At 37.7% G+C, this 13320-nt stretch overlaps 1 protein-coding gene across 4 annotated transcripts in view; it reads right to left on the reverse strand.

Annotated features, from left to right (window-relative positions):
- Positions 1–13320, reverse strand: part of pex5la (peroxisomal biogenesis factor 5-like a) — a 60062-nt gene that overhangs the window by 15386 nt on the left and 31356 nt on the right. Inside the window, exons 2-6 of one of the 4 annotated variants that reach the window (XM_027013537.2) lie at positions 9394–9498; positions 4144–4255; positions 1595–1789; positions 1342–1459; positions 1104–1191 (exon numbers count right to left, since the gene is read on the reverse strand). In XM_027013537.2, coding sequence (XP_026869338.1) covers positions 1104–1191; positions 1342–1459; positions 1595–1789; positions 4144–4255; positions 9394–9498 — 618 coding nt within the window. Of the gene's footprint in view, positions 1–1103; positions 1192–1341; positions 1463–1594; positions 1790–4143; positions 4259–9393; positions 9499–13320 lie in introns of all 4 variants that reach the window. The other 3 variants (XM_027013535.2, XM_027013536.2, XM_027013534.2) reach the window with 3 other exon arrangements.

The following is a 13320-nucleotide window of genomic DNA, read 5'->3' on the forward strand; positions in this document are numbered from 1 at the left end:
CACTTTTTTCTGAACAAAAATGTAATGGAGAAAAATCAGACAGTAACCTTCAGATTTTCAATGATCATTTTTAAAAGAGCAAAAATATTTTCTTAAGGTTAAATTTAGGGTTTACACTTTAAAAAAAACACTCTAAGAACTTACAAATTGTTTCATTAATTTCAAATGAATCTACTCTGCCCTCCCACTACCCCCTCCCTTCTTTGGAGGGCCACTGATACTTTGTTCATATTAATATTAAATATATTTATGCCCATATTAAAAAATGAATATTGCTCATATTAAAAACAAACAAACACATTTTGCTCAGGGAATCAAACAGTGATGTAATTATTCATTTGCAATTGTTAAAGATAATAGCATTTGTATAGTCTCTTTAGTAGAAGTATTTATTTCTGGGAGATATTCTGAGGGACAGAAAGATGGTGATGCTGAAATGCTGCACCACAAGAGTAAAGAGAGTTTATTAATAACTTCTTTCCAGTAATGGTTACCTTATGGGCATGTCCAATGAGCAGGAAACCAAGTCTGTGCTGCTGGTTCTACATTGTGTACATGTGCCAGTGTTGACAAATGCCATTTTCAGCATGTCATGTTGTGTTCTCTGTGCTCTGTGAATGATTTTGTACTGAATCAAATGTGTTATTGTATGTTTAGTCATGAGGAATATTTTTTCTGCATATTTGCTTTCAGAATATTGCATTGGTGTTGATAGCAAGATCCCTTTCCCATTTACTGACTGGCGGACAGGAGGAAGAGTTTGTATTACTAAGGAGGGTATATCATTTGGAAGTTGGTTTTCTGGTTTAGCAAATGTATTTATTTCTTTGGAAGGTAGTAGTTTGAGAGGCTTGTCAGTTGTATTTATTTTAGATTTTAATGTATTCTTCAGTTTGAGATGCCTTTGTGACTTGATGAGCCTCCAACACACCTCTCACAATGAATGGCCTAAGGTTAGGGTTTCCTAATATTCATTTTGCTTAATTTCCCATATATATTTATTGAAGATAAAATTAATAATACATGTATTTAAGGGCTATAATGAGAGTATGACATAATAAATATTTACAATATTTAAATATGTAAATATATAATTGACTTACTTGTGCGGTTGTTTCTGCTTCCCTCTTGTAATTTACTTCCAGTGAGGTCTTGGTGTCACTTTCAGGGTGTGTTTTGCTGTCAATTGACCTATGGGTGTATCATAAGTGACAAATGCCATAAGGCAATGTTTACATTTGTTGATTGCTATAGTAATACAAGTCCTTGTGCAACAATGTTTACAACAAATGCAAACATTTCAACCATTTTTTTCAGATCTTACAGCAAAGAAAATCTTACCACACAAAATCTCCAGATGTTTTTGAGGAACGCCTTTTCTCCTGTTTCCATTTCCTGTTACCAATTCTGTCTGGATGGAGGGTGAGTTCTTCCCATTTTTCCAATGGAGAAGGAACTACTGCTGTCAACAGTCAACCAAAGAAAGCTTAAAGACATAATTGGATGGAAGCATACACTTCCAACTTGAGGAAAGTGATATGATCTGACTAATTGTTATAAACACTGGCTTTTGTTTCCTGGTAGGTCTGGGTACCTGAATCCAGAGACTCTTTCACAGGGGTGTGAGAGCAAGATGTGTTGTGTTCAATGTCCACCTGGATCAGCTCTGTTTCATCTCGTTTCTTTCTGTGAGGCGTGCTCCTTATAGACACAGGGCTCTTTCTGTCTTTACCGTTCCGTTTATCTCCGGGGTCACTCAGGTCCAGCAGGTCCAGAGAAGAGGACAGTACTGAGGAGGGGAGATATGAATATCATAAAAAGGTTTTCTGAAGTGACCTCACTCGTTTGCAAATGTTCAGTTTCTTCATGCCTGTTATTTGCCAGCATAGAGGTACCCAAATATTAACTACTCTCAGAACTGGTTGGTAGAGCAAAAGCAAATTGTAACTGGGAAACATCTCTTGCTTTCAGAATTACTGCAATAGGATGACAACTGAAACATTAAGGGATGTTTTTATGTGTATGAGAAACATAGGAATTTGTCAGTTGGAATGCATAGTGTAAATGAATAGCAATTTGGAAACTGTAAAATGAATGGGTATTTTGCCACCACAGACTTTCTGTCTTTGTTTAAATAATGTCTTCCTAATTACAGAATGAAGTTACTTTTGCTGAATGTTTGTGCCATGGGACTGTTGACAGGAAAGAACAGGAATCCATGATCCTTCCCTGTGTGTTGTTGTTGCTCTGACCACTCAGAAAGGTGAGTGGCCTCTGTCATCAAAAACCAGCAGGTGCAGCTGGTATCCAAGGTCTATGGAATTACATTATTTTTGATTTTGCTTGTTTCTCTGCAACAGAACAGTAAGGGTTTTGAAACAAACAAAACACTCAATCACTGCTGTGATTGTTATAACTAACCGAAATGCAGTAACACAAATAGAAAACAGAACCTTACACCCATGGAAACATTTTGCATATCTATGTCATTATTGTCTATGTTTGCAAATGATGGAGGAGCACAGGCCATTTCACATTCTTCTCAACTCACCAAACTTGCCTTTCATGACATTGATTTATCACTGTCTATGAAATAATTACAGCACAGCCTTTTAGACCTAATTACAGAAATCACTGATGAGTATAAAAGAGGGAGGTGCAGCATCAAGAGTTTTAGTCCTACACTCCTCCTGACTTACATTAAAATCACCTGCCATCACTCTCTTTAGAAATCAATTGCACAGTCATTAGTCAAACAAGTAATGACCAGGATGAGATTAGATGAGCTACCCTTCAGGATGTATTCAGAATGTATTCCTCAGAGTATTTTCTGCAGGCCATGTGATGTATGTACATCTCATAGAGAGCAGTGGTAGCTCAGTGGTTGCTCAGTGGTTAAGGCACTTGACTTGTAATGGAAAGGCTGCTGGCTCAAGCCACACCACTGCCAAGTTGCCACTGTTAGGCCCCTGAGCAAGACTCAAGTTGTACTCCAGCTGCCATAATTGTAAGTCGCTTTGGATAAAAGCGTCAGGTAAATGTTAAAGGGCAGACAAGTGTGTATTAATAATCAATTAATTAAATAAACAATTGCATTCCAAAACAGAATAGACACGTGAGGAGTTTAAAGATGTAACCATGTGGCTCAGTTTAGAAATATATAAATGTATGCTTTTGCTCCTGGCTAGACTCTCTTAAGAGTCTGTGCTCTGTGTAACAGTGAAGCCTGTAGCCTAGTGAGGACACTGTATGGAAATTCTTCAGCGAGACAGGCCTCTGACACTGAAGGAGAGGATTCTCAAGGTAGTCAGGCACATTTGCTATTTAAATTCAGCGTAGAAACCCATGATATACTGTCAGTTTTAGATTTGTGTAAACATTGGAAAACAGCTTGCCAGCTTACCAAGCATCACAGTGCACAATGGCTCAATGGCTAGCTCTTGAATCCATTATTTATACAACATGCTGAAAGTGCACACTGCAAAACCCTTTGTTTGCAATGAATGCTATCCAGTCATATGTGAGTTCCAATAATCCATCAGTTCAGAGCTATCTCCTAAAAATTAAGAGACTGCTGTTTTATTGCAAACAAGCCAGAAGAACTTCCATACATAATCTGTATGCAATTAGAGCTCTGAAATTAAGAACTCTTTGAATATTATACACAGATAGTGAGTGTTCTCATAGGTGAGGCTGTCTTGATTGTTTCATGCAAAAAAGAAAGACAAAATGCATGTGCAACAAGGTCAGCTTTACCTCCTCAGTCACTTGTTTGTCTACTTGAAATAATGAGCCAGTCTTAAAGTAAAAGCTCTTGGACTTTTAGCTATACACATTCATTAAGTCCTGCATTTGACTGCTGTAATGGCACACTACTGATCAGCATAATGAAAATATCTGCCTAGGAGCAATAATGTGAGCATGTGTCATGGCATCAAAAGGTAATAACAGTACATTCATGCAATAAGTAAGCTAAATGAAGAAGAATCTAACAAGCTTGAAGGATGAAAGAGAAGGTCCTTCTGCTTGCCATGAGTGGTACTTCTACTTGTCTTATAGTATACTGGCTAAGTGTCGTAGGTCCTACCAGGAGCGGAGGGTGTTGAATATTTCAGGTCAGGTAAAGGTCAGAAGGTCCATTACCTGCTGTGTTAGAGGTCACAGGGCGGGCAGCCCTGTCACACTTCGTCTCACACAGGAAGTCATCAATGGAGGGGCTCAGCAAGGGTCGACTCTCTTGTTGTTCGCTCACCAGCTGCTAAAAAAAATCCAAACATTCCACTGAGATCTACGTACACACCTGTGCTGCTGTGCTCCTTCCACTATCTGTGCAGAGGCAAAAGAGACTCTTAGTGTAATGACAGCTTTAGCTTTGATTTGTCAGTGATGGTTTATTCCCAGACTAACATTGGTGTGTTTACAGAAATTCAACTCCTATTCTCAGCCTTGGCCCCAGATGACTAGCTTTCGCTAACCTAAAGTTACTTCATGGAAAACAAGGTGTTTTTTTTCACTCCTATAGCTACCAGTATATTTTTTGTTCCTTTAAATCTACTGTTGTTCTCACAATTGGCCCTCCCTGGCATCCTGTCTCCTTGGTTACCCTGTCTTGTGTCTTTGTTTTGCTCTGGTTCTGTTCCTTAGTTTCATCTACTCTGTTTTTGTTCCAGTCTTTGTTTTAGTTATCGCCTGTCTTTGTTAGCCTTCATCAGTCTGTATATTTAAACCCTGTGTTTTTTCCAGTTAGTTTGCCGGTCTTTGTGATTCCTAGCATCTGTGTGTTATCCATGCCTCTATTGCGTTTGCTGTGACCATGGTAGTTGTTCTAGCCAGTTGTGTTTATTGTTCTAACTTTTGTCGTGTTCGCTGTTTTTCATTTCTATTTAGCCTGTCTAGTTGCTTTCTTAGTTTTTGTGTTTTTCTTTTCATTTACTATGTATTCCTGGACTCTCCATGTTGGTTCATTGACCCTGGACCATAACTACTACTCTGAATATGGATATGCCCTTAATAAATCTCACTCTTCTCAGTGTATGCATCCACCTCATGATCACTCCACGTTACCGTTATGGAATCATCTTTCCCTTCAAGGTACTTCTGTTGGTGTACGCTAGAGGCAAAATTGTGACAGTCCTATTGAATTGTTCCTTTTTAAATAAAATAAAAATAAAATAAACATAAAACAGCAAAGTCATGACAGCATGCATAATATATGTGCAATTAACAACATTTAATTGCTCAGCCAATTGCATTACAATTACAGTCCTCAGGCTACACATGTGTGTGCTAGAGAGTGTATGTGTCCTTCAGGGATATGGGTGGCACAGAGTGGAGACACATCCATCATCATTCAGCTCTTACAATCTTCGTTCAGCCATGCAGGACTAACCCCGCAAAAGCCCTCTGTGTGCACTGCAAGTGCATTCTCAACTGAATCTGTCTCTCCATCGGGGATTGTTTGTCTTGAGAATTAAAGTTAAAGAGATCAGGTTAACTCTGATGCTAAATCTTTGTTTTTTTGGCCTTTTCCTCATCCCTGCTACATTTAGTCTGAGGATGACATGCTTTAGATTTTTCTAATTAAAAAATCCAAACCTAGATGAATGTCTTTGCTGGTGCTGCTGTCGCGATAAGTGATCTAGTGCTTTGGTCATTCATTGTCTACCTCCACTCAGACAATACTAATAAAACACTCTAAACTTGCTAGCAGAATACCGCTGAATAGGAAATACTTAATCATGGGACGCCTACACATTCTAAAATGGCTTAATCCCAACAGTAACCCTGAACATATTAATAAAATGTCAGATAATCTTTCTTCTTTTTCACACGTGTGAACTAAACCAAATATTCAATCCTATCAATAATCTTTTCATTAGAAGCCTCCTCTAATTAAATCTGTTTGCTAATTTTGCTATTTATTTACAGCTATAGCCAGTATTTTAAGAATATTTTTGAACAGCATGCTAAAATTATACTGTTTAAAATTAAAGCTAAATAGGTTTGGATCCTATATCCTCACCAAAGTTCTGAAACCAGAAGGGCTATGTGTGTGGACTGTGCCTGGAATACAAAGGAGTCGAAGAGGCTTTTTGAACCCAGCGGAGTTAACTGGCCTGAAGGGGCCACTCCAAACCTGCAAGTGTCAGGAAGGTGATACAACTTTTTGCTGAGAGGAATCCCCAATGTTACCTGACCTGACTTGGGAAAGGAATAAATGAAGACATTTTCACATATAAGCTATGTAAGGGCTGCTGGACCCAAAGTGAAGCAAATTATGTAATGTGTACAGTAATGCACAGGTTTGTGTCTGCTGAACTGTTTCGCAGATTGGATTTGTGGAAGTACAGTATTTCATGTATCAGAGTCACATGCATGACTGCAGTAGTATCAGTACAGATGATTTCTATGTTAGTGCTGTTTTTGAGCACCACATTTAATCTGAGTCTGTCAGACTCATTATAAAAAGCATAACTTCCTCTGCTGTAATTGCCAAGAAAATATGAACCTTAATAAAAGGAAAGGATGTTTCAGAAAGTCTTTTAAGACCCTGGCACTAGGTTAGATTTTTTCCTCATGTATTCACTGAAAGCTATTCTGCCATTTTGGCACAAATATAAAAAGTCTGCTGACAATATAATGGGAATAATTCAGGAGACAGTCCCCACTTTTGTGATTAACAAAAAAATCATTCAGAACTTCACTGCAGGGCAGTATCACATTGAGGATCTGAAAGAATAAACAGATGTGTTCTTGACTTGACATGTTTGAATTATTCATGGAAATAATTTCTTAGCAAATACTGATACAGGCTTGTGGCTCATTGTATTACCACCTCATGAAGTGTAATCCTAAGGGTGTGTATATAATTTGTAATTCATCCATAAAAAGTGATTTAGGATTTGTTCGCCTCTGCCTACTGACTTGAACAAAAAGCAGACCTAGTACTTCTAAATTACTGACATCACTCAAATACTGACATGGGATAGGACCATAGTCACAAACCATTATAAACCATTATAAATGAGAGATGCAAATTCTTTAAGGGATGTCAAGGAGTTAAAATTATGTAGTAGTATAGTGTAGTTAAAACGTTATGTGATAAATTAAGTACATTAAGTTGTGAGTATGATGTATGGTAATGTACAATTGATCAATACAAATATTTATAAATTCAAATGTCTCATATTCAACCCAAGATTGGGTGTCAAGGTCTTCTACTTTGATGTTTAATTAGGATGGCTCCATTAGTGTCTGAAGTCTAAGCTTCGGGGATTCAAGCAGCAATGTTCTTCTGATGTTCTGTTTTGACAGGAGTTTTTAAAGCTCTTACAGTAACTGACAGTGAAACTCGTGTAAATATAAATTCTGCCTACTCTATCCACACACGAGTACTACATGAAAGAGCATTGAAGTTATCAGCTGTGCTCATTAGCAGTTACAGGGACCTGTCCTGAGAAATTCTGAGATTTCTGATCCTTAAATAATAGTTATTTTGTTGGGGGTAGCCTTTGTCTTTCTGTGAGCTCTAGGTAAAATACCGTAATCATTTTGTACCATATGCTAATAATCTCTACACAATGTACTGGTCCTTTGTTTACAAGTACGAAGGGCCAATCCAGAATTATGTAATGGAAAACTTCAGCTAATTGTGCTACTCAAGCATAGTGCCTAGTGTGATCTCTTAGATACTGTTGTCAAGGGAAACCAAAAGCCATTAAGAAAGCTGAAGTCTTCAGGGGCATGGGTAAGGAGGCAGTGCCTGTAAAATGTTTGTGTGTCAGTTAATAACATGAACTTATAACAGCCATGCACAACTGCTGTGATTCAGGGGTTTCCTAAAGGATAATCAGCACTAATTTCAAAGACTAAATTGGGTCTGCCATCCACAGGAAGCCTTATCCTCTAAGGTTTTTTTTTTTTTTCATTGTTGAAATTCAAACTACTTATACTCTCCTATCTAGAATTAAGGCTAAGCTGGCGATTGTCCAGCAGCCTCTCTGTGTTTGGCTACAGATCCTATGAAATGGACTAGAGTACAAAGAAAAGTTATAACACTCAGGCTTTACCGATTTTGGAGGTAAAACCTTGTATGCTGTATTGTAAAAATTTGTATTAAAACAACATGGAAAATAAGCACATCAAATGACTAGTGCAGGACTAGTAAGAAATCATATATTCACTATTCTTGTTATGTGCTTCTTCCCCAAATGTCTTTTTTTTCCATTGTTGTGGAAAACACTGCAGTATTTACAGGAGCTCTATTATTGTAAATAATCATGTTGACCTGATAGTGTTCTTCTGACACCAGTGTTGAGCTACACAATACTGGGCTGTCCACACAGGAATGATGATGTGTACATGTGTACCAGAGTCTGCTTCTTGAAGTACTTTAATGAGGGGTTTCCTCAATCCAAACTCTAACACATGTCTATATCCAATCACATAATGTACAGCCTACAAATAATAGCAAAGTATATCTCAAATAAGTGAATAATTGCATGTAGTCATTGGAGGAAGAAACAACTCAGTGAATTATGCAATATGCATTTGCTAAAAAAGAACTGCCTAACATAAATGATTACCGTTGCATTCCACTAAATTAAACATTAAAGTATTACATGCATTATCATTTCAACACACAAATGGAACAAATATTACCCCCCCCCCCCCACACACACACAACTCAAAAAAAGCACCTAAGGCATTTAAAGGACATTATAAAGCAAGCGAAGAACACTACAAACACACAAAAGAGAAATACATGACATTTGCTAAAACCACACCAGCCAACAGAGAAGCAAAAAAAGAGAAGCAAAGTCTTTAACACACATACAGACTGGCTGCTGAGGCAGCAGGCTCACACACAACAGTTAGCTGCTTATGAGGGGTAAAAAAAATCAATTATGATGGCCATGAAATACTATGTGCTGTGAATTATTTTACTGAATGCTGAAATATTAAAGAACATAAAAGTAGCCATATCTTTCATAGGCAGATTATTTTTGGAACCAGAATGTCACCTGGAGAACCTTTTGATAAAGTTCTGACTGTGCTTGGTACAAATAAATTGCAATGCAAGTAATATCTAGCTAGATAAACTGGTCCTCTTATTCCCATTGCTGCAGCTAAAGTCATTTATAAGAATAAATGTACTAAACAGCTCTCCTTTAAAACCCCATAGAGCAGCTCAGAATGAAATAAGAACAGCATGTGGGAATTGGTCAGTGGTGAATTTTTGATGGTAGACAGATACTATGATTTTTATAGTTATAAATTAGAAATGTTAAAAGCTTAGAAATTAGAAATGGAATGGTCAAAGCCTTGCCAATGGGTAAGCCCAGTCAGAATGGAGAAGGCCTTTGACACTATAGCTGCAATAATTCTGCCCACCTTGTTTGTCACCGTGAGGAGGGGCTTGCCTTCTGGGGACGCCTTATTGGGTATCTCCTTCAGCACCATGGCAACGCTCTTATCTGCAGCCCTAGAGTCTTTCCCCTATAACAGTGAAATCAACAATGACTCGTATCAGGACAAAAACATTCAGATATTCCAATGTGTTAATCCGCCTGAGGTGTTTAGTAAAAGTGTAGTAAAGGGACTTATATGTGGCTCACATGGACTATCCACAGCACACAGCAATATGGAACGTTTCTCCAAGCTATATCCAAGGGGTTTATCTGAATCATCGTTAATGCTGCCTACCACACACACCTCAGCCTCGGTTTCCACACATGCACCTCACCCTCGGTTTTACCTGCTCTGTGACGTGGAGAGTAGTGCAGGGCCAGTGCATTGACACAAGTGATAGGGGAACTGTCAGCGGTTCACTTTACTTCAGCAGGTGAGACGATGTATGACATGCATAGAATATCAGTCATTTCAGAGCCAAGTCACTACTATTTAAAGGCTACCTCATAAAAGAACTCATATATTAAAATATATATAAAAGACAAAAAAAAGGGCCTATTTTTATGAAGTATACATGCTTGGATAGTGTACTAATCCTTTATTTTGCAATGTAACAAATCCTACATAAATAGGTTTCCATCTACATTTAATACCAATGTGACTTTTTCATTTTAAGAGAATTATTATTATGGTTATAGGCTCCAAGTAATGAAAAATAAGCTCGGTCAGTGAATCAATCCATGTGTTCCATTTGGGTAGGCCTGGATAGTTCGGTTTGATGAATATGGCGGATATAACTGAGACAGGTATATTTGAACTCTGTGACTATTTAATTGTTTTTTCTTTTCTTTAAAAAACAATTCACTTCCTGTTCTTTGCTGTGTTGATCTGTCTTAAAGAGATGTGTGTGTGTGTGTGTATGTGTGTGTGTGTGTGTGTGTGTGTGTGTGTGTGTGTGTGTGTGTGTGTGTGTGTGTGTGTGTGTGTGTGTGTGTGTGTGTGTGCCACTATATGTGCATGGCCTCAGGGATATCTCTCTTGAGAGTTTAATCTTGTAATGGAGCAGAAAAAAAAACACCTGTGTCCAGACACAAAAAGTCAGCTGAAGTGTAAGTAAAATAAACATTCTGCAAGGATAAATATGCAGTGAATGCATCTCTTACCCTGTGTGTGTTCATATCCTTCCTCTGTGTTCATATCCTGCCTCTGTGTTCTTATCCTTCCTCTGTATTCTTATCTTTCCTCTGTGTTCATATCCTGCCTCTGTATTCTTATCCTTCCTCTGTGTTCATATCCTGCCTCTGTGTTCATATCCTTCCTCTGTGTTCATATCCTGACTCTGTGTTCTTATCTTTCCTCTGTGTTCATATCCTGCCTCTGTTCTTATCCTTCCTCTGTGTTCTTCTCTTTCCTCTGTGTTCTTATCCTTCCTCTGTGTTCATATCCTTCCTCTGTGTTCATATCCTGCCTCTGTGTTCTTATCCTTCCTCTGTGTTCATATCCTGCCTCTGTGTTCTTACCCTGCCTCTGTGTTCTTACCCTGCCTGTGTTCTTATCCTGCTTCTGTGTTTTAACCTGTCTGTGTTCTTATCTGTCTCTGTTCTTACCCAGCCTATGTCTTCTTACCCTGTCTTTGTGTTCTGACCCTGTCTCTGTGTTCTTACCATGCCTTTGTTCTTATCCTGCCTCTTTGTTCTTATCTTGTCTCTGTGTTCTTATCCTGCCTCAGTATTCTTACCGCTGTGTCGGATAACTGATCAGGCATTCCACCATTTGAATAACAATCTGCATAATAGAAAGGTGGGTATGTCATCAGAAACAATATCCCAGTGGGACAAATGTATGTGCTTTGGACACTATTTAGCATTACTCTAATTCAGAATTTTTTGTGAGCTGTAAAATGCTTGGATTAACCTATGCCATGTAAAGACATGTATTTTGATATTTTTATTATTTTAGATAGGGCTATTCAAACGTGAGTCAAATCAATTTCACTGTGTGACTCAAAGGTTTTGGGGTTAACTGTCGATTCCTAATGCCTGGAATTATGCCTGGAATCAACTATTTTTTTTGAAGAAAGTGTACTTTTAGTTTTTTTGTTATTGTATTTTCACAACCTAGATATCCATTAAAGCAGTAGTGTGATCGTTTAGAAAAAACAGATGCTGACATTTTATTCAAGAATTCTGATTGTTCAAAACTCAGGAAGCGCGCTCTGGTAAGGATCAATGAAAACTTTGGTAAAAATCAATTAAAATATTTTTCTAAAACCATTCCAACAATTGCATTCCTTGGGCAGCATCATGTATAAACACATTTATATTTAAATAATTATCTTCATATAGTGTATTTTGTATTGATATAGCACAGCCCCCTCCTCCAAGACTCCTCCCCATGTCAGTGTGACGTCCTGTTGGTGTTTGTCATTGGGCATGCGCGTGTGTGTGTCTACCTAGCCACGCCCCTCGTTTGTTATTCTATTATGTGTTACACCTGTCCTTAGTCAGAGTCATCGTTAGCGTCTGTATGTCTAGTGCTTGTATGTAAGTCAGTCTTTGTCGGTATTCGACCCTGTGGATTCCACACGTTGTGTTAATGGCGAGTGTGTCCAGTTTGCTTTTTAATGCATCTGTTTGTTCTAGTGTGTATTGTTTTTATTCTTCGTGCTTTGTTTTGTTTTTGCCGCTAATAAATAAGCGTATCACGGAGACTTGCCTCGGCATCCTACTTCCTCATCACGTCTCATTGTTACATGTACTTTATGAGCTATTAGGCAGTTGCTGAGAGAGTGGGTGAGATACATTGACTGGTCTGATTACTACTAAAGTAAATAAAGACACTACTGTCTGGTGTCACATGGTGTCATTGATGCCAAACTAATAAAGTTTTATGCTGTAAAGGTACAACTTGTTCTTCTACACTGGAATCCTGAAACAAACACGCAGACAAAAGGACAAGCCTACAATAATTTCAAGGAAATTATCTCTACCAATCAAATTTATGTTGAAGGTTTAGTCAGACATTTTTATTACAAAGAGCCAGGGAGCCAACATTTTTATTAGTAATATAATTACTACTACTACCACTGCTACTACTACTGCTACTACTGCTACTACTACTACTAATAATAATAATAACAACAATAATAAAAACAATAATTAAACAACTGCAATTTTATTTTAACAATATCTAATAGCTTATAGATGAAAAGTTGTTTTTTGAAACTTTTTTCCTCTTGTAAAATTTACTATACATGTGGTATTTGGCTCTTCTGAAATATGTAATATGAAGAAAAACAATGATATAACAAAGTTTAGAAAATGTTTAAAAATAACATTTAAAGTCCTTTGCATTTATAATTTATTTCATGTTATCATGCTATCATGTTACAAATAAGGTATGTGTGGGAAAAAATTTGCATCAAATCAGTTTAGATTACAGGAAAGTATATATAACCTTCTTTAACCTTCTTAATCCTTAAGCCTAATAATACGCACACCAATAACTAGCTAGTATAGCTATTGTGTCACGGACACCTCTACATTTTGAAGAAGCAAGAATAGTATGAGTACTCTATCACTGTGAGCTCATTTAAAGCCCAACACCTCTAATGAGGCTGCTCACTAGTGTTGCACCAAAATTCTTTTGTGTGTGTGTGTGTGTGTGTGTGTGTGTGTGTGTGTGTGTGTGTATGTGTGTGCGCGTGCCAATGTCAGGTATTGCTACCAAGTACTACTCGAATAGTCCGTTTGCACTTGGTATTCACCTTTGTGAAACTGCAAGCAGTATATTGCTGCTGTTTCAGGTACTTGCTGTACATCACCTGAGATGTACAGGTTTACAGTTTACATTTCATGTAATTTTCATTGATTGAACAATAATTCCACACTGCTGACTTTCTTGCTGCTG

The sequence above is a fragment of the Electrophorus electricus genome, chromosome 3, assembly GCF_013358815.1.
Source record: "Electrophorus electricus isolate fEleEle1 chromosome 3, fEleEle1.pri, whole genome shotgun sequence".
Lineage (NCBI taxonomy): Eukaryota > Metazoa > Chordata > Actinopteri > Gymnotiformes > Gymnotidae > Electrophorus > Electrophorus electricus.